General features: G+C 39.7%; 2 protein-coding genes across 5 annotated transcripts; one reads left to right on the top strand and one right to left on the bottom strand.

Moving 5' to 3' along the window:
- Positions 1 to 1,653: 1,653 nt before the first annotated feature.
- On the top strand, positions 1,654 to 5,190 carry si:ch73-141c7.1 (coenzyme Q-binding protein COQ10 homolog, mitochondrial). The gene is made up of 5 exons (XM_004552282.4): positions 1,654 to 1,833; positions 2,229 to 2,381; positions 2,690 to 2,882; positions 3,298 to 3,399; positions 4,663 to 5,190. Exons 1-5 carry the CDS (start codon positions 1,730 to 1,732, stop codon positions 4,813 to 4,815), a joined length of 705 nt encoding a protein of 234 aa, XP_004552339.2. The 5' UTR covers positions 1,654 to 1,729; the 3' UTR covers positions 4,816 to 5,190.
- Positions 5,191 to 8,020: 2,830 nt separating this feature from the next.
- mylk5 (myosin, light chain kinase 5) lies at positions 8,021 to 20,897 on the bottom strand. Of its 4 annotated transcripts, none has more exons than XM_076883349.1 (18): positions 20,880 to 20,897; positions 15,330 to 15,467; positions 14,058 to 14,189; positions 13,676 to 13,828; positions 13,327 to 13,509; positions 12,829 to 12,864; positions 11,721 to 11,848; positions 11,462 to 11,615; positions 11,071 to 11,382; positions 10,872 to 10,974; positions 10,268 to 10,471; positions 9,968 to 10,185; positions 9,761 to 9,884; positions 9,400 to 9,552; positions 9,190 to 9,319; positions 9,008 to 9,095; positions 8,782 to 8,922; positions 8,021 to 8,626 (listed from the first exon to the last, which is right to left on the bottom strand). In XM_076883349.1, the coding sequence occupies exons 2-18, from the start codon at positions 15,463 to 15,465 to the stop codon at positions 8,421 to 8,423; spliced, it is 2,601 nt and encodes an 866-aa protein (XP_076739464.1). In that variant the 5' UTR covers positions 15,466 to 15,467; positions 20,880 to 20,897; the 3' UTR covers positions 8,021 to 8,420. The 4 variants fall into 4 exon arrangements, with proteins under 4 accessions (XP_076739464.1, XP_004552337.2, XP_004552333.2 ...); XM_004552280.5 differs by lacking the exon at positions 20,880 to 20,897 and adding an exon at positions 20,526 to 20,548; XM_004552276.2 differs by lacking the exon at positions 20,880 to 20,897 and adding an exon at positions 19,898 to 20,184.
- Between the last annotated feature and the right edge of the window lie 420 nt (positions 20,898 to 21,317).

Below are 21,317 nucleotides of genomic sequence, written 5' to 3'. Positions count from 1 at the left end.
AAGGTAAGAAGGAGCGAGGTTATGAAGGGCCTTGAAGGTGAGCAGAAGAAGTTTGAAAATTATCCGGAATTTCACAGGGAGCCAGTGAAGTTCCTGAAGAACAGTAGTTCTGACTACTAACTCTGTCCACTGATCATATATATTCCCACAGAAAACAAACAAATGACCTAATTTATAGATAATTACATAATAACACTGGAAATTTAACAAGTGTGTTTTATCCCAGAAGCCTGCATGTTGTAGGCAAATTTTCTTATGTACCCATTACAAAGGGTGTATGATGATATCTATCAGCTGATCGACTACAGGCCTGTCAACGATTATATGTAGCTACTAAGATGCAAGTACAAAAAATACTATTTCAGTGACATCTTTACACAACAGTGACATTAAAAAAGACAAAGGCTAATAGAGATTATGATTCAAGATCAGAGAAACAAAGAACGGCCTTGAGTGGCTTTCCATTTTAAATGAAGTCTAAGGAGTTTTAAATACTAAGGAAAGTAAAGAAATCTTGTTGTGTTATAATAGATTACAGGGATAATCTTAACATACTGACGTTTAGCTTTTAAAGCAATGAACTCTGTAAAGTTAAATGTATAAAGACTGAAGGAGGGCCAGCTGGCACAGCATCCGTTCCTTGTGTCTGGCTCAGTCTGGGGTTGTTGAGCCCATGAGTAGTTCCTATTCTAACATGAGACAGGTTATCTTGTCTGCACCTAGAAGTTTCTGACCTGTCCTTAATAAGACTAATGGTGCTTCTTAAACCCTTCCCTTCTCAAGTGCCCTAATTCCACTCTCGAAGATACTTAAATGGATCTTGCACCGCCTCTTCTCGCTGTGTTACCTCATAGCCACTTAATTCAGCAACACTTAAAGGCATGCTGACTTTCAAGTGTCAGCTGTATTACGGAGATCTGTGTAGTAAGAATTAGGCAACAGCTGTTGTATAATGTATGAAAACTAAATCTAGTTTTTCTCCTGTCCCAAAGCTAGCCTACTTCTACATTAAACATTACCTCTACAGTCACTGTGAACTTTATCTTTATTACTCTGTATTCAAGTCCAAGTTCATCATGTGCACACATCATGTGCTTTCCTGGACTCGAGTTGGCTTGATCTTTGAAACCTTAAAAAGTTCTTTGAACTTGGTTGTCAAACACTTTAATTCAGTCACAAATTAATCCTAGGGTTCATGCAGCTGACTGAACGTGGACCTGCCTTTTCAACATGTTGGTTATATATAAGGCTATGCAACTATAGTTGGTCCTAGTATCACTTCATAAATACACACTAAACGATACAAAATCTACTTCTTAGGCCTTTTTCACACATTTTTGAGGAAACACGTGGTTCAACCCGGAAACCGTAATAAGAAAGAGCAAAACAGAAATCCACTGAGAATATAGATCCTATTGCCCAACATTTTTGTCTATCTGTGTAAATTTATCTTTTGAGACACAAACAAACAAACAAACAAACAAAAAACTCCACATTTTGAGAGTAGCCTAGCTATTTTTTGCTCTAATTTAGGAAGTATTGCTGTCTTAATCGCCGGTGATTTAAAGTTCACCTCAAAGTGACCTGATTGGCCAAAGGCTGCCGCGCTTCCCGTTACGTCACTGCTCTTTTATTAGATAAGCGGTGCGTCTCTTCATTCGGAACAAAGCCCGGTTAATATAGTTGGTTTGATCACTCTAGTACGCGTCACCACAAACTAGGGGGAAAAATGACCAACAAGACGACTCCTGTTCTCCTCAAAGCGCTGCTGGAGCTATATGAAGCCCACTCTTCAAAGGTTGTCCGGGGAAACACTAAAAGAGCAAATTTCAGGTGAGTCAAAGGAATTTTAAAACCAAGGTTTGCCCAGGTGGGTGTTTGAGTAACGGGCATTTGCAGTTGCGCTTGTTTTATTGGTCACAGGATAATTCAAATATAGTTTAATCTTGTACATTTTTTTTTTTTTTTTTTTTACGAATGGTAGGTTTAATTTGTAGTATATGAAAAAAGTAAGTAAACCAACGCTTAAGATGCACATTTAACAGATATGGCCCTCTTGCTTTTCTGATACTACATACAATGAATGTTAGCATACATGTTTGGCATTGCCTTTGGGGAAAAATACTGTGTTGATGGCCATACATTAAAATATTGTGGGATTTTTATATAATAGCATAGTGATTGAACAGATGATTAAAGAGCTCACAAATATGATTTCCTCTCCTCAGGATCTTGGGTTCTTCTGGGATCCTGGAAGCAAGAAGGGCAAGCCTCCAGTTCTCCCCTAGCACCTGTGTAAGCACGCCAAGCAGAAGCTTCATTAACCTGGCAGCTCCCATCAGTAACCGCAGGATGGAGTACACTGAGTGTCGGACGTTGGGGTGAGTGCCCCCTTGCAAAAGGACTAAAATAATTATGTGAAATGTAAACAAAATAACAGATAATGGCTTATTTGAAGAAATGCTAAAAACTTGAGTCTTGTCTGAGTACCTTTTACTATGTACAATGAGTTTTAAAGTGAACAGTGTTTTTGGGGTCATATTTCAGGCAGAGTTGATGAGCGTTAGTTTAATCCTCTTATCTTGTATAGCAGTCTACAGAATTTCTTTGGGTTCTGGATAAACCTGAAAAAATGGATGCAGAGGATAGAAACTGAAGTGTTTCTGGTTTTATGTGACTGTGTGTTCAGGTATACTCCAGAGCAGATGTACAGTGTGGTGGCCAGTGTGGACCAGTATCAGCACTTTGTTCCCTGGTGCAAGAAGTCTCGGGTCATGAGGGGGCGAAACGGTGGCCTCCTGGCAGAGCTAGAAATCGGTTTCCCCCCTCTTGTCGAGCGATACATCTCTGAGGTCACTATTGTTCCAAACTACCAAGTCAGGGTAAGTATCTGGTCTCTTACTTTTTAATCAACACCTACCGAAACACACATATAAAAACATTTATGACATGTATGACATGTGGAAAGCTCTTTTTACTGTAGGCCACCAGTTAAGATGAAACGAATCACCATTTCATGATGGAAGGAAAATATGACTGTCTTAATGCCATCATTACATTAAAGTATACATGTTTTTTACAGATCTGGGGGTTTAATATTAGACTTGTTCGACTATCACTTAACAAAAATGTGCTTTTGCATAAAATTATTTGTAAAACTTTCATTATTAATCGGTATATTCCACATTTTGCACAGCACTGTAGACAGTTTCTATCGGCATAATGCTTTATTTGTGATTTTTATGAGTTTGATGCCTTGTTGCAATCCTTGATGAAGAATCAACTGTTTTCAAACAGGCTGTATGTACTGATGGATCTCTCTTCAGCCATCTTGAAACAATATGGAGGTTTTCCCCTGGAGACGGAAACGCAGCAGACTCGTGCAAAGTGGAATTCTATGTAAGTGTTTGTGGTACACTTAATATTTGACACTGGAAGCCATCTGGTTGTGCAGCAGTACACTGGCATAAAACTACACTGACAGTGACCTTTTGCATTAATGATTAACCCTTGGATGCACAACCTACCAATACCTACACTCTTCCACGGTTGGGGTCAAAAATGACCCCAAATAGAAACAATGCATTTTGCTATAAACTCTGTTGTTCTTCAAAATCTTTAAAACAAAGATTTGTAATATTTTCATATTTGGGTTATTCCTCATAAAACATGATTGTGACATGAGGCCCTTTGCATTTTTATTTATTTTTTCATTAATTTTAAGAAATTGCTGTTTTTGTATCCTTGTATCACTTTTGTATGCTTGCTCTGCATATACTGCAGAAGCTGGGTCTTTCCTCTGAAAGGCACAAGTTGTTCATCCACTGTAACGCAATCCCTGAGGATGAATTTCTGCCTGCAGTTGACCAGGAACAGGCCCCATATGTAGCGGAAAACTGCCATGTGGTTTGTTTTCAGTCTGTAGGCTCTGGTCCTCTTGTCATCAAAGTGCAAGAAACGGCGAATATGTTCAAAACTTTGAATTGACATAGTGGCCTTGTACAATGGGTTATGCAGATGACTCCCAAAAAACACACCGACTGGTACATCCCAGTTCTTCTCACTTCCTGCAAGAATGGTCAATCAAATGAAGGCCAGGAGCTTAAGTTTGATTACATTTTTCCACTCTTTTCCCTGTTTGTGGCTTCTCTTCATGCCTCCATGTTTGTGTATGACAGCACCTCTTCTATTAAATTATCAAACATGAACATCTTCCATGCATCTATTGGGGAGACAGTACTAAACCCAGGTGCAAGCCCTGGCCGACTAATTCAGAATATTGTGGGGGGTCATTTTTCACCCCACGTGTGCATCTAAGGGTTAAAGGAATTGCAAAATTAGATAACATACTTGGCTGAGACTAATTTCTTGTTGTAAGTTCTTGTACGGCTCTCAAGTGGATTATCAGCAAAGAGGAAGTATTGCGTAAAACCTTATTATCGTCTAAATTTAGTCTTGAGTATCACTGAAATAGCCATCAGAGAACAGTGTTAAGGAGCTGCTAACAGGAGCACAGATTATCTGATTACCAACTTTAAAACGCCTCTGCTAAAGATGTGCTTGATTTCTATTTTTAGTTTGATCTTTTTCTTTCTTTTAAGTAAGTCTCACAGAAGAGCATCTCCTCAGCAGTTTCCTAACAAACCTGTCCCCATTCTGCAGGTATCATTTGAGTTCAAGTCTCTTCTGCACTCTCAGCTGGCCAGCGTCTTCTTCGATGAAGTGGTTAAGCAGATGGTTAGTGCCTTTGAGTCACGGGCAGCAAAACTTTACACAAACCAGGAGGAGGTACCGCTGAGGAGGCGGTCGGCATGAGGCGACACCTTTGACCTTTCATCCATCCAGGTGCTTTTGGAGCCCCACCAGCCCACTGTTTTACCTGTTATTGACACTTACACAGGAGACTGGATCTTCTCTTTGCACCCATAGTATATTTTTGAATTAACATGCACAAGGAATACACCTAAAGCTATTTATTTGTAAAGCACAAACTGATTTCTTTACCTTGCCCTGCATTTATTTATTTTTGTGGATTCAAATAAAGTTATAGTTTTAAGGCTCATGTGGACACTTTGAAAATTTTTAGTTAATGTTCTGAAAAGTGACTTCTACTGAAAGCTCAAATGTGGTTGAAGACCTCGTCCTGTGCAGTATTTATCAGTGGAATTAAAATGTCTTGTTTTTGGTAAACTCTCTGCTCTGTTTGTGTCATTTGTAGCATTTAAATTTTCTTAATGTTTCCATGTACTGAGCAACATCTGCTTCAAGAAAAGATTTCCAGTGTAGCAGACTAGTAACTGCTTACTCCTCATGTTTGGGTAAGCGTTCTGGATAAATAGCACTGTCAACCTTGATGGCTGATACTGGCAAACAAAGTGATAGCTACCAATGTCGTCCGCTGATATTGGTTATTTTGCATGATTTCTAAAACAGACGAAAAAGCGGTGCGTGGAATTTTTTTTTTTGCAAAGTCATATCTGGTCGTTCCTCTATGCACCTGTTTTATGAAATGGAGCTGCAAAGTGGATTTTCAGTTACCCATAACATGCGCTGGCTTTTTGATAACAAGCTGCATGTTCCTCCTCTTTAGCCCGAAGGACACTGCTTTTCCAAACTTCAGTATTTTCATTATTTTTAACACAGTTTGGACAGTTTGTCTGCTTTGTCTGTCCTTTTAATATGCTTAATTTGCATGTTTTAAAGTTGTTTTTGTCTTTTAAACTGTACCACACTTTGAAAACCTCTTTCAGTGGAGTTAACAGATGTAGTTCTGAATCTGTGCAATAATTTCAAGTACTTGAATTTCTGTTTTGATGTGGTGCCACCTGCCGGTCAAATCCCTTCAGTGCTGATTTTTAGCCATGTAGCTCTGTGCAGAAATGTCTCCCAATTCTCTGAATCTGTTAATATTATGGTTTAACCTTGGTTGGGGAAAAGCCAATTTAACTCATATATATATACTGTGAGGATATAATTGCAATTTCAATTTTAGAAATGTTCTGAAATTGTGCAATGGTCTCTTATCCTTAAATGTCATTCTGCCTGTGGGTTTTTGTTTTATTTTTATTTTTAATTTTATTTTATTTTAAACCAAAAAAAAAATTAAAGGTTTTCTTACTGAACATTTCTGTGTTATTCACTTTGATCGTGGGGAGCTACTGATCCAGTAATCTAAAGAGCTTGGAAAGAAAAGCCACTGGACTTCAAGTTTCTTGAAGCCGTTTCACCTCTCATCTGAGAAGTTTCTTCAGTTCGAAGAGCAATTGGTGGAGTGAAAGAAGCTATCTATCCACCTAATTCAGTTCAGTGGGTGGTTCAATGGGATCATCATACAGTGTTTTTAAAAGAAAAAAAAAAAAAAAAAATCTCACACATTTTGAACTGACAGCAAAAACACCAAGCTTTACATCAAAAAGAAAAACAGCAACAACAAAAAGAACCAACTTGTCTCTGCACTCAGATACTAGCATGGAACATAGACTGTATGTAAAAGACACTTATTTATATCAACATGTATTCAAATAATTAATTTAAAGCTAGCCTTTATGTATAGTTTATAGCATTAAATGAGATGTGCACTTGTCTCATGTCACCGCCTTGAACCAAAACAGAAAAACATAGCTTCCTGCTTATTCACTAACCGAGGTCCCTCCCCGTTTGCCACAGTTCAGTGACACTTTGAAACATTGTATTTATAACATCTGTCTTTCAGAAAAAAACGAGTTTTTCATGTGCAGTGGTCATTTCCTTATTTTTTTTTCTTTTTCTTATTTTAACAAAACAAAAATCTGATTACAGCACACTAGAACAGCAATGGAATTAAAAGAAAAGAAAGCCCCGCCCCCAAAGTTTTTTTTAAATGCTACAACAACCAAGGCTCATACAGCCTAGCATTTGTAAATGCAAACGTACATGCATTAAAAAACGACATTTCTTCTGAGCTTTCAGGCCTTTTCCATCATGGTAAAGAGGTAATGAAAATACTCCATTAATTCATGGTAAACCTTCAAATGAGCTACAATTGTAAATAACTTCAAGACCTTGTTAAGAAGAGCATTTGCATGATGTTCAAATGCATGATTGCATGATGGGGGGGCTTCCTTGTAGATCTATGCAGCAAAAGAGTCTGTCAGGCATGGATTCCCCTCAGGACAGAGCAGAGTGCATGCAGTCGAAATGTGGTGAACAATATTCATTATTGACAAACCAGCAAATTAAATCCAAACCACAAACTTTAAACACACAACTGGTGAGAGTGCAAACTCTTTTTCTTCAGGCCAATTTAAACCTCAACAACATACAACCCAATTAGTTTCCTTTATGTTGCATATTTTAGCACACTGCTCCAGAAAAGGACAAACCACCTGTGTTAATTAGACTCCCTCACCCTGGTTGCAGTCCGTAAATAAAGCTCCGCTACCACAATGTGATTTTACAGCGTGAGAGTGAAAAAACAAAGAATCAGACCTACATTGGTATCCGTTTATTTGGGTTGTGAGGAAGGTATCAAGTAAATATGACCATGACAAACACGAGTTAAATTCACAAATACTCTATATTTTAGTAAAGCAGGTGGACGGCTTTACCGAAGTGTCGGGCTGAAGGTCCTGATGGTATTGTTTGAAATTCAACCAGCAGACAGAGACAAAAAGATTTTGACAAAATATATTTGTTATGGACACATTTCCTGAGGTCGAACAGAGAGCTAGAAACTCACACAAGCAGCAAAAACTGTTACTGTCATTTATGTTTTCAGATATCAAACTGCATGCTGAGACTAAGGATAGTGTTTACCGGGGGATATTTCCATCTGTTTATTTGGTCTACTAATGTTTGTGTGTGAAGAAATGCAGTATTTACAACAGTAGGAGGTGTGTATGTACTATGTAGGAGTATGTTGGACCCTGTCAAAATAAACCTATCTAGGTGCATTTCACTAAAAGAACATGAGATTTTGTGCAAGAGTGGTTTAATTTAGAAACGAAAATAAAGCTCTTTGGCACTAAGCATTGAATTAGGCTTAGGCTATAAATAACATTTATTGTAAGTTTTTTTTAATGGGACGCTTTGGAATTGCAATTTGAATGTTCACAATGCAAATTAATCAGGATATTTTCAGACCCGCCTGCTTTTCAGAATGGAAATCGCAATTACAAACTGATAGGGCTGAAGGGGAATCTTCACAATGAGCCAATATAACAGACAGATTCATGGTTTTACGTAAAAACATCATTTTCAACATAGCGTGGAAGCCATATCTGAATGCCATAAAAATATAAATCTATGCACGTAACTCTGTAACAATATTTATTTGACTCATCAGAAGCCACAAACAACAATGTACAACACAGCTGGTCAAGGCAACAAGAAAATTCTACTTATACTTGTTATTTCTGCATACACACTATGATATGATGAATCTATTTTTGGACAGTTAATTTGGCTGAGCAAAATGCCTCCCCGTGGTCATTAGTGGCCCTACAGGTATACACATTGCCGTCCTCTGGGCCAACTTTGGCTAGAACCAGCGTACACTGGCCATCTTCCTCATACTCTATTTGCACAGTGGGGGACTCCTCAATAGGCTCATCACCACACAGCCACAGCACCTCCGGGTCAGGGTAACCTGGCAAGATAAACAGAAATGTGAGATCAGGAGGGAAAAGAACACAACTTTTGAAACGCTATCAAAGAAAAGATGTTTTTACATGTTCAAGATTGAATTTTCAAGCCTGCTACAGTAAGTCTGACTTGAATCCAAGATAAGAAGTTGCTTTGTACCTGTGAGGTGACACGAGAGACGGGCACTGGATCCCTGAGTTACAGTCCGGTCTTTCAACCTCTTTGTGAACACCGGGGGTTCCTGCAGCTTAAGCTCCAGGGAGGTCAACGCTTCCTCTGCCTCTGGGCTCAGGGGTGATTCTAGGAGATATATATCAATAAGATGGGAAACCCACTAAACCAAAATGCGTGCAATGTGATGAGTAAAGGTATGCAAGATTTTCACCTCCTCCAGGAGTTGTAGGAGATGCAGAGCCTTCCGCCTTAGAGAGCAGAGCCATTCTCTTCAGTGCTAACATGGCCTTGCCAGCTTTCTATGAGACAAATGTGTATGAGAACAAAATGTACATTTTAAATTTTAAATAATAAATAAATAAATAAATAAATAAAGAGTAATTTGGTGCTTACCTTCCACTTCTGTCTAGCCAAAAACCTCTTCATCTTCTCTTTGGACAGACTCTTGGTGAGAGTGAGCTCTTTAGACTTAAATGCTGCCATCCAGGGATGGGCAAGGGCCTGTTCACAGGTCATCCTACGCCTGATCAACAATTACAGTTACAGATGGTTAAGTAAGGAGGTAAAGTAGGGTACTTTACAGTTGTAAATCTATGAAATCACCTCGGGTCTTTGCTGAGCAGGGAGCTTATGAAATTTTTAGCCTCCTCTGTTATCTCGTCAAAGCTCTCCTCGTCAAACTCCCACTGAGCAGCTGTGACCAAGGCCAGGGTCTCTGCATCACTGTTTCCCTGGAACGGAGATTCCCCACTGAGCCTGGAAACCACAGAAAAAAAGTGGAGAAGATTAGTGTTGAATATACATCCTTTACATGTGGTTTCAATCTATACCCACTAGGTGGCACAATAAGGCTAAAACTCTAAATTTCAGTTTTGATTGTATGAGCTAAAGAATTTTAGACAAAAATCTTGTTTGAAAAATACTAAACTATCTCTTGAATATAGAAAGAGACAGTTAGACTCACAGTATGTAGCAGATCACCCCAATGCTCCACATATCAGTCCCCAAACCCACAGGCTCATAGTTGATCACTTCCGGGGCCACAAATTCTGGAGTCCCGTGCATCACCTTCAGAGGTGTGTTTTGATCTGTTCAATGGAAATCCCATAATGTAGGTATTAAGACGCACACGAGGTAGACAAGCATAAAAGTAGAGTATTGTTCCACATACCTATTCTACTGGCTAAGCCAAAGTCGATGATCTTTATGGAGGTGCCTGTGGTGTCAACACATACGATGTTTTCAGGTTTGAGGTCCAGATGGACAATGTTTTGCTGATGCATGTAGGCAATCCCCTCCAGGATCTGCTGCATGTAGTGCACACTTGAAGGCTCCGTGTGCTCAAAGTTGTCATCCACAATACGTTCAAAGAGTTCGCCACCTGCAATACTGCAGACAAACAAAACAGCAGTGACACACCAGAAAATACTAGGAATTTTGCTTTGCCTTTTGCTCTGATAAGGATACTTACAACTCCATCACCATGACCATTTCAGACTTGTGATCATATGCTGCCAGACACTGAACCAGTTTGGGGTGGTGGAGGTAATTCATCAGCTCTATTTCCTTACGAGCGGCTTCCCTCTCCTTGGCACGGCGTCCTTTGTAGAACTTCCCAGCGCACACACGTCCTGTCTCTTTGTGGATGAGCTTGTACACCATCCCAAATTTTCCCCTTATGAAGAAAGTTTAGTCATTTCTATCTCTGGATATTAGGAATGAATAGTTAATGGTTACACCATCATGGCCTATCACAATAAGTAGTTCATGTTAATGGTTGATTTCCATCTGATTCTTGTTCACCTATCACTAATACGGTAACGTCACCGTACATTCCTTGTCATGGATAAAACACGACTACAGGTGTTTTCAAGCTGGAATGCATGCCTCTACTTGAAAGCATTTTTATTTTCTTGGCAGAATTTCAACCTGTAATTCCCACTCACACACTTCCTTGGAATTGGAAATGTCAAAACGTTCTCAACTTGTTGTAATTATAGTTTCTGACAAACTTCTTGTTTCTACTTGGAAAGATTATTATTGGAAAATTGGGATTTGACATATCTGATACTCACATTCCAAGTTTCTCCTGCATATCGTAGTGTTCCGTAACTTTGTGGGAAGAGTCAACAGACACAGTGGTATACATCTGAGGGGCTTCTTCTTCTTTTATCTTGTCTGAATGTATGCACACAGCCACAACAGCTTTAATCTAATGCTTATTATACCTGCCTTTATTACAAATGTGCTGTCAAAATCCCAGTATCACCTCACCTCTTTCCTCCATTCTCACCACTGGTGACACTGGGCCTGGCTCGCTTAGTCCTACTACGTTATAGGCCTTTACTCTGAAGCAGTGTTCCTGTTGTGGCTGAAGCCCAGAACAAACTTTGTATGAGGTACTCTTACACTCGCTTGTTAGCTCTCTCCAAACCTCAGGCTCAGCACTTCCTTGGTTATTTACTTCAACGACATAACCAAGGATGGCACTGCCGCCATCATAGCAGGGGCCTGACCAGGATAGCACAAGACTGGATGAGGAGACAAGGGAGATCACTGGACTGGAGGCAGGAGGTTGTGGTCTCTCTGGTGGGAGGATGATTAAAATAAGTCTCCAAGGAACTGCTTTACTTGATTTGGTTCTGACTCTTTAGAATAGACTCACCTATAACAGAAAGGGTGATTGTGTGTTCTGCTGAGCTCTTTCGGTCTTTTACTACAATGGTGTAGCGACCTGTGTGCTGGGGTTTAGCCTCTTCTATAACCAGCGTACTACTCCGATTAGTATTTTCTGTCCTTAGCTCTAGGCCGTCCACTATCTGCACAGAAAAACAGGAAAAATAGATATAATGTGGAGTCAAATACATTTGAGATGGCAGAAGCAGATGTCTTGTTTTTGCTATTTATCCTTTTTATTGCTGCACCTGTTCTTTGTTTCTGATCCAACAAGATGCTACAGGAGGGCTTCCAGTAAAACTACACGTCAGCCTGGCGCTTTGTCCCACCTTCACCTCCACGTGCTGCGGTGGGTTTTCAAAACATAACGATCGGCCTGCCAAATAAAAAATAAAAAAATGAGAAAAGTGACTCAAAGTGAACTGCAGCATCTGCACTTCCTCAGTTCACAATAGGGTTAAAAATATCTGCTGAATGCCTGAAAACTAATGTGTGTGAGCATGAGATAAAGACTAAGAAATAGCTAACTGATACCCTTCTTATTATGGTATTTAGCAGGACCTTGTGCCTCAAGTGAAAACACAATGCAATACAGATGACCTATCGCCCACAAGGACAACAAGTCTTTGTGTAATCAAGTTTGTTGAAATATTTCACCAGCTTTTTGAAAATACACATTCCCAGCTGTTTACCCTTAAAGGAAGTAAAGAGAAAATGTTTTTATAGCCATACATTATACAGTATCCAGGGATTATAATCTGCCCTGCTTTGTGCTGCACACACACACAAAAAAATCCATATATGAGCTGAAGTCATGTCATCTCTCTCGCTGTCAATATTCAAATCTTGTGGCGTCAGAATGGTGAATTTGACTAAAGTAGATCTGATAATATTAAGTTTAAGTGGCTTTAATGTGCACAGTTTTACCTTCTGAGTACAAGCTGTTGCCATTACAAGCCAATATTTCATTCCTAAAAATAAAAACCATGAATAAATGATGAAATGTCCTGTGCTCTCAAAATAAACAACCAGACCTCATTATGGGAGTATTTCACATATTTGCTTTTGCAGCCTAAACCCTAAGGTTGATTCAGTCAACTCAGTAGAGCACATTAAAGCGTAAGGAGAGCATTATGAGACCAAAGGTGACATGAAGAAAGTACAGCTCCAGCAACAGATCCGCCTACGCACAAACAAACTCTACAATAAGTCACATTTTTTCATAGAAGAAAAATAACAGCAGACAGAAGAAGTTATCAAGCACTTAATAAGAAGCACATGGATGCTGGAGAGGTGGGTAAATTTCTCAGTATGTGGGAAAAAAAAAAGAAAAAAAAAAAAGAGCGTTTTTCTCACCTATCCTTGAGTTGGCTCGCTTCTTTGGGACGACTTCTGCAAAGACAGATCAGGTGCAAGTAGGTTTTAGCCAGAAGGATAGAGGTGTGGCTCTTCTATCTATGGCTATCAGTTTGCACTATTTTACTGTACTTTGCTCTATCCACTACCCTACATGGTGTATACTTGGTACAGAGAAATTTCAGTGGGTGTATCGGAGAGCTGCATAATTGTGTTATATATGTTTTGCCTAACGGCCAATCACACAAGGACTGGAAGTGCGTTTCCTTTTATAAACATAACATGGATTTCCTGAAGAAACTGAAACAGAGGCCAAGAAATTGTACATCAAAACACATCAGTACTGTTTCTATACTAAGAAACCGATCAGTGTGCAAGAGAAAAGAAGAAATTGCATTATATCTGTGCTAACTATAGTTCATTAAATGGGAATTAATTTACATTTGTTTTTTGACTAGAAATTAACCAGCACTGTCTAATCAAATAATTCTGGTTTACCTTTTGGAGATGAGACTGGGCTCTGCCTATCAGAGCCTGTAGGAGACATACAAATAGATCCTTTGAATTTGTGTAGCTCATCTTTTGGAGTCTGCGGTAACGTTCCATTTCCCATTACACTTTTGGATGGAGAAGTGGGAGTCTTTAAAGCGCGATTCTGCACGCCACAGATACTTTCAAAGTCTAATTTGGTCAGAAGAGAAAAACGAGAAGAGACTACATCAGAAATAAAACTCTGGCTTTGTTTTGAGTAATGAACACACTGAACGTTCCATTTATTGTAGACTTAAAGTTGCAAGAGGTAAATTGTCCAATTAGCTGAATATTTCATGAGTTCCCAGTTGCTCACCTCTTACAACCACAGCAGCACTGCAAGATGTCTTCCCTGCGCTGCTTTCTGCCAAGCAGGTGTAGGCACCGGCGTCTTCTGGTAAGCACTCCCTCACAACAAAACTGGCCTCCCTGCCATTGAAGGAAGCCTTCCCGAAACGGGCCACTTCACCTGCCAACAGGTGAGGTAAACAAGCAACCCATCAGCATGCTCTTGCACTACTTTTGGCTTCTTGATTCTCTATGTGGCATTTTTAATTGAATGCATAAAAAACAGAAAGTCAAAAACATGTTTGTTTTGAATAATTATCTGCTCTTTAGCGTTCTTTGGTTGACCACACCCACAGCTGAAAAGTATATGCAGTGTAAACTGAGATGCATTGTAAACTGTCTCTTCTCACCATTGTGCAGCCACGATATTTTGATCGGTCGACTTCCTTTGAGAACTCCACGTAACCTAATGTCAGTCCCTTCATCTACACAGCAGTCCTCCAGAGGCTGTATGAAGACAGGTGGATCCAGATGTTTAGACCCTGGATTTGGAGGAGATACAGAATTACAATACAATTAATACAAAAGTGACAAAGTCTTATTGTATTAAATTATGTAATCTATCCTTAGAACTGCATTTTTGCCCATATACAGTACACTAGTTACAGTTTAACAAAAAAGTGTTTAAATTAAGCAAGGGACCCTAATTTGCCCCAAGGTGAATTACTGCTTGAAACGTGGAGCATAAAGTAGTAATACACAATTTCATGTCATTACAGACTCCCAGGTCGTTTCTTAGGCAGTGTAACTTAGAAACCTAGAAAGAAGAACCACATATTATTGCCCATTGTAAACCCATATACAGCATACTAGTTATGATTTAACAAAACGGTGCTTTTCTATGAACCTTTAACCAGTGTTTACAGTACTGAATGGTTCAGTTAGCACACTGGTGTTTCTGAAAAGGAACTGAATGCTGCAACAACTCTGAGCAACACTTCTGCACACAGACACGCTCAGAGGTGGCTCATAGCAGCTATTTTATCAAATAGCTGGTATGTGTTGTTAGTTTAGTGGAAAGATTAATTTTAGTAACTCTATATTTCACTTGACACTCTTTAAAACCTTTGATTTGAACAGCAGCCAAAGACGTGCCTGTTCCTGAACTTTTGACTTGATTTTGACTTTGAAGGTTTTGTACAAAGTTGCCATTTGCCCAACAGATCGATGACATGGAAGCAACAGCGACATATAATATATGGAAATATGGAAGAGCAAACTAATGACCATGAGAAATACAGCACATGTGACTTGCTGGTTATAACAAAAAAACAACATTTTGAGGACATAGGAAATGAGATGTCAGCTGTGGACTGACATGAAAGTGAAAGGCTTCCAAGTCAATAAACAAGCACACTACTGGACGGCTAAACTCAAAATAAACATGAAACTGAATATTAATTTTAAGTGTAGCAAACTGTTTGTGTTGCATGCGTGAGCGCTATTAGTTTAGGCAAACAATCTGTTTTTACAAGTGAATATTAAAGAATATGTTGGAGTCCGCTCTGGATGGTCGCCAACTTGTTATCAAGAAGCACTGCCGTGCTCAGACTTGCCTGTTCAAACGCTGACATCCATAAATGTCACCAGTTGTGTGTTTTCTTCTTGAAAGCAGCTCTTACCTGCATCAGTACATTTTACTGAGGTCCTTGTGCCGACAACTCCTGGCCCGTTCTCAGGTGCAGGTGATGGACCGGGGGCCTTGATGCGCATTTTAAAGGTCGACACAAAACGCTGTTTGCTGCCATCACTATTCATGTCTGTTTCAGGAAACCAACAAATGAAAAAAGAATTACAAAGTCATGCCTCAAACTGATTATCAAACTTCCTCTCTCTGTCACTGTGGTGTTGGCCTCTGTGGCTTGCTCACTATCTTTTTCATAAAATTAACAAGCCTCTGTGTGTCCCTCTCACCCTGTGCTAAACCACTGAAGCTCTGCCCTCAGTCCTCACACTTTACTGCACGTTCTAGTCCCTTTTACTCACCCTCCTATTATCTACATCTAGCTCCACCTACATGACAAATCATGTTGTTTCACTTTGGCCATATCAGGCGCGGCGGACGTCTCATATGCTTTCAAAATCACTGTAACAGCAAAAACCCACTACTCGGACTCCTTTTTGTCATGCCTTGTAAACACTACATTTAAACATGGAACGATATAAAGCGGGAGAGTGGGAGCGAATGAGGGGGACTTATCTACTTATCCAGGCAAAGGTCGCTTTGTGTTCTGTTTGGTGAATGCAGTCTTGTTCACCGGTTTCTCTGTTTGCTTTCTCACTTATCAATGCTACAACTGAACTTTGTGATGCCAGTGACATCACCATTGCAAAGGTTTACTTCATCCCTGCGGACTCTAAATCCTCTGACTGTAGCAACAGTCAAATCTGAGCCCCTTCCCCTGGTACAATATATCCCAACACAAGAACGATGGCCTTTTTGAACGGCAGCAGCGTCACTTTGACTTCCACGTGCTAATATAGTAACCAGGAGACGTCTGTGCAGGAGAACTGCTCTTGGTAAAACATACATGTTTGAGGCATTCATCTCAACGGAGAACAGCAGTGCTCTCTGCCAGGTTGAATGAAGTTTGTATTATTTATTACAGGTTTCAGCCACAAGTAAACAACAATTATCAACACGAGTGCATCTTGGTGTAGCAGTTTCAATTAGGTGAATTAACTACACTACAAATGCTGGATTGATAGTCAGAGAATTCTACAGAAACCTGCTGAAGTGGTGATAACATCTCTCTCCACTCCACCCCCATCCCAGCTTCCCAAATTCCACATCAATGATCACACAAAAAGGGACTGCAAGGGGCTTGTTTTAGTTTCCGTGGGAGAATTCCTATCTCGTTTACCAAAAAGCTGCCAACACAGACATCCTTGTTGGGATTTTTTAGAACAAAGACATTATTACACATGTTAAAAGCCCAATGTCTGAAAAAATCGTATTCTTATTACTGTTGTTGTTGCTTTTATTAAGATTTTTTTAAATAGCATAACGATCCAGGCCTAGTTTTGGCTCTAAAGCCTGGGTTGGGATGAAACCACTGAAATTCAACACAAAATTGCCTCAGCAGGTTAATAATAACATACAAAAGTTCAGGTAAGACAGATTAGACCCATTTACATTGTTAAGCTACATTTGCTGGAAACTATTTTCGCCTTTTTAGTCAGTCAGTCAACACACCCAGAACCTGACTGCCTTACTATTGTAATTCCCTGGGTACCAGGGAATTTCTACATAGTGACACACACTGAATGAAAGTTTAAGTTATTCACCCAGGGTCTGCAACGTCTCCAGGTGAAGCTAACAACTACTGCAATACTGAAAAGGAATGTCGCAGTACAGAAACAAATCACCACGGCTGAACAACCTTGCACAGTATGACAGAAATAGTATCTAATAAGGTCGGACATAAAGCGTTTAATAAGACGTGACATCAAAGACAAAACACGCACAGAAAGTTGGCACAAACTCTCTAGCTACAGGGCTGCTCATTAAAAAGGAAACAGAATGATTATGCTGCATTTGTCTCACAGTGTCTTCGCTCGTGCCAATGCAAGTCAATGCAAGTAACATAATTTATTAGGGACCTGGGGCGCCTCTGTCAGTGCGCCCCAGGGTGGCTGTGGCTACAATGTAGCTTGCCATCACCAGTGTGTGAATGTGTGTGTGAATGGGTGGATGACTGGATATGTAAAGCGCTTTGGGGTCCTTAGGGACTAGTAAAGCGCTATATAAATACAGGCCATTTACCTTTTACCATTTACCTTTTTAAAATAAATAAATAAATTGAGGTCATTGTATGTACAAATGATACCTAGAACCCCAGATCTTGGGCTTCAGACATCTCTAAACATTTTCTCATTGACTGTCCTACTATTGGATCTGTATATTACATAGACTGGATATTATGGGTATATGTTAAGTTGATGCATACAGCTCTTGTTGTGCACGGAGAAGCCCCGCTCACCTCCTCGGACTAAGACTTACGTAAGACAGACAAAGATGAAAAGTGGAGATAGTCACAGCACAGTCAAAACGATTGCATCTACAGATGAAAATCTTTGACATGCTTAAAAAAAGTGAAACGGGTGCATTGCCGGTGAGAAGAAAACCTTGGCCTCATAATTTAAAATGAAAAAGTAAACAAAGGCTTCTTTTCACACGAAGCATAGCGTCAGAAAAAGAATGTAAGATAGGAAAACCCACTGGATCAATCCGATGAAGTTTAGATCCTTTTCATTTACACAAGTTCCTCAATGGCTAATTTTCATGCTTCTATTTTATGCTTTATTGCTGAATCATCATATAGCATTTTTAAATCACCTAGTGAACAAAAGACCTAGAATATAACATTATGATTTCAATAGATGATATTGTTTTACATTCTTTGCTTTCTCAAGTGCATTTAACACTACTCAAGTCACTTTTCAACCAAGGAAGCTGCTACCAAGGAAGAATCTACAGTAAACACATCCACACCTTGGCTTTCATTACAACTCCAGATCACTACAGAAATACATAATTCTGCAGCAGTTGCTATATAAATAATGGTAAGGAGGAGCACCAGGGGGTGCTCTGTAGATGCCAACTATTTGTGTAAAAATTAAGGGAAAAGAAGAGTTTCCCAAATCTGGAACCTAACCTTTATTTATTTTCTTATCTTCTACTTTCTGCTGCCCCCTCCAGGCTTCTCCACATCAGCTCACCGAGCTCCATCACTATGTCCATGAATATTCTCTATGATATTCCTCTTTTCCTCCTGCCTGGCAGCACCATTTATAACATAAATAGCCCAATATATGTCTACGATGCCTCCACAGTACATGCCCAGACCATCTCAGCCTTGCCTCACTATCTTCTGTCTCCAAACTGCTCAACCTGAGTTGTTCCTGTAAAGTACTCATTTCTAATCTTGTGCATTCTGGATACTCCCAACCAAAATCTTTGTAAATTCAACTCTGCTACCTCCAGTCTCCTATATTTTTTTTTTGTCAGTGCCACCATCTCAAAACCATACATCACAGTAGGTCTCACTAGCATCTTAAAAACCTTCCCTTTTACTCCTGCTGCTATCCTTCTGTCACAAATGACCCAAGACACTCATCTCCAACGACTTAAACTGCCTTTGTTCACCTCACTTGCTTTAAATTCTTTAAACTCACTTCCTCAGCCTTCAGAACAAGAACAGACTGCAGCACACTGCATCAGTGTGCTCTAAAATCATTGGCCTGCCTGTCAGAACTCTGGCACAGGTTTTCAGCCAACAGGCCCTTAGACAGGAAGCCAAAATCTCTCACATTCTTCACCCGCATTTCAATGGCTCCCCTCTGGGCGACACCACTGCTGCATTTCCTGCAGGACTGAGAGGAGCAGAGCCACATTTGTCCCCAAAGCCACTCTGCTTTTTAACTCCAGCCGATAAGATCATTTCCCACACCAGAAACATAAACTACCCTCTTCTACTACCAACACTTTATTCACTTTTCAGTCAGTTTAATTTTAAAACTGTATATACTGTATATTCTGTGTATTTATTATTTCACTCTTATTGCCTGTTCTTATTGTCCTTATCTTCAATGTTATGCTGCTCTGTTGTTTGTTAATTGCCCCTTGGGGATAAATAAAGTCTTCTGATTCTGATCTACCTCCACTATGTCCAACATCTCAGGCTGTCTTTCACCTGCTCCCTACTCTCACTACTGATTACAGTGTCATCTGTCCAACGAGACCCATCTGTTATCCTATCTATCCATATAGCATTACAAACAAGCAGGGGCTAAGAACCAACCACTGATGTAATCGCATGCCCTTAAACTGTTTTATCATGAAATGCACACCTCACCAATATGTCATTAAGCAGATCCGCACCACCCTCAACTACAGTACTTCTCTGTCACCCCTGACTTCCTCATATAGTAGAGTACCACAGTTCCTCTCTTGGCACTCCATCATAAACTTTCTATACTTTGTTTTCTTACATTTGTTTAATCTTTTTATAATTATTATTATTATTGTTATTATTATTGACTATCATACAGAGAATTAGGCTGTATTTTTAAGTTTAAGTTGACCTGGTCAGCCATATCATCCGCTCACCATAAAATGAAAAATCCAAGACATTTTCTTTGGATTCTAATAACAGACTTGACTGAAAAATACCCGAACCTACATCACCTGATTTTAACATCTTCTGTCTTCAGCTGATTCAAAGTCATCATGTCTAGCAGTAGTAGCTCACTCTTCCAGCAAAGCTCGGCATATTGGCGGCATGTATGGGGTTACTTGTATCTTCCTTTGACTTGCCAAAGCCCGGAAACGCATTTAAAGAATTAATAAATAATAACCCAACCGTCTTCTAGAGAAACTCGGAAAGTCATGCTCAGCTGTTAACACCTCTTTGCTGTTGTGTTTTCTACAGTCATTGCTACTAACAGATGCCACTTCCTTTCGCCATCCTTTTGACTGAATGAGAACACTGGCGCCATCTAGAGGTGGACTACATTTCCTCAAGCACTACAAGCTTCCGTTTTGAATTGTCGGCGTTGCTATTATTAGTTGACCTTACATGTAAGTACACAGTCAGATCCATATGAGGATTTGCACACTGACACAATTCACCATAGTTGATTTTAAACCACAGAGTCTTTCATCTTTAGAGTTTTAACACTGCATTAACTTGTTATGAATTAAAGCCATTTTCATACCCTCCCCACCCTTGTTAGAGGCTTAAATGTAATTGGAGAATTAACTATAAGGACTGGTTTTCGTAACTGATTGAAACTGATCTGGAGTCAATGACTACCTGAAGTTTAAAATCCATGGACATCACCAAATACGTTTTTTCCTTTGAGATGCTCAGCGAGGCCTTTACTGCAGCCACCTGCAGTTTCTGCTTATTTGTGCGTCAATCTGCCCGCAGTTTTCCATGCTGTGGGGTTTGCTTTTTGCTGCTTTTTGCTGTCTCTCTGATAGGTTTATTTGGCTTTTTTGTTGTTGTTGTTGTTGTTGTTGTTGTTGTTGTTGCATCAGCATTTCTCTAAACCTTATATTGAACATTCCAGTTAAAAGATATCAAATGCAAGTCCAATATTTGGAATCAACTCCAGATCATTTATCCATTTAATTTGTCTTTGAATAATGAGGGAATGTGCCTCACCTGGCCATCAAACTGTTCATCAGCCCAGTGTCCAATTACAATACTCAAACAAAAAAAATGTCATTGTCTAAATATTCATGTAACTGACTGTGTGGTGGTACTTCTTCAGATGGACATTTTATTTTTCTATTCTTCTCTCCCAGTGGGCTGTAACATAGTGGACTATTGCTTATATTACCTCACGTCTATATTTGCTGTGGGAAATGGGCCTAGTTTGAGAGTGGTTTTGTGTGTCACAGTTGTTGTGAGCCAGTGGCTATGATTGGGTTGTGCTCATTTAAGGCAGGTGTATTTGATTAAACTCACACTCTGGTCTGCTGCCGTCTGAATTATACAATTAAGATGCAATTGAGTACATTTTTTCTCTGTGTGCAGGCCAAGGCCTACTATACGCCCTAGCCTAAAGGCAGAGTTGGTTTGCTGAGGTCGGGGTGATTG

The sequence above is a fragment of the Maylandia zebra genome, linkage group LG4 (assembly GCF_041146795.1).
Source record: "Maylandia zebra isolate NMK-2024a linkage group LG4, Mzebra_GT3a, whole genome shotgun sequence".
Lineage (NCBI taxonomy): Eukaryota > Metazoa > Chordata > Actinopteri > Cichliformes > Cichlidae > Maylandia > Maylandia zebra.
The sequence above is the reverse complement of the archived record's forward strand: the minus strand, read 5'-3'. Positions and strand labels throughout refer to the sequence as shown.

Coding starts and splice junctions, on each gene's coding strand:
- si:ch73-141c7.1 (XM_004552282.4), top strand. CDS start 1,730: ATGACCAACAAGACGACTCCTGTTCTCCTCAAAGCGCTGCTGGAGCTA. Junction 1,834..2,228: donor ACTAAAAGAGCAAATTTCAG/GTGAGTCAAAGG, acceptor TCCTCTCCTCAG/GATCTTGGGTTCTTCTGGGA. Junction 2,883..3,297: donor TTCCAAACTACCAAGTCAGG/GTAAGTATCTGG, acceptor GTTTTCAAACAG/GCTGTATGTACTGATGGATC.
- mylk5 (XM_004552276.2), bottom strand. Junction 12,865..13,326: donor CCCAGTCTCATCTCCAAAAG/GTAAACCAGAAT, acceptor CTGTCTTTGCAG/AAGTCGTCCCAAAGAAGCGA. Junction 10,186..10,267: donor ATGGTCATGGTGATGGAGTT/GTAAGTATCCTT, acceptor GTTTGTCTGCAG/TATTGCAGGTGGCGAACTCT.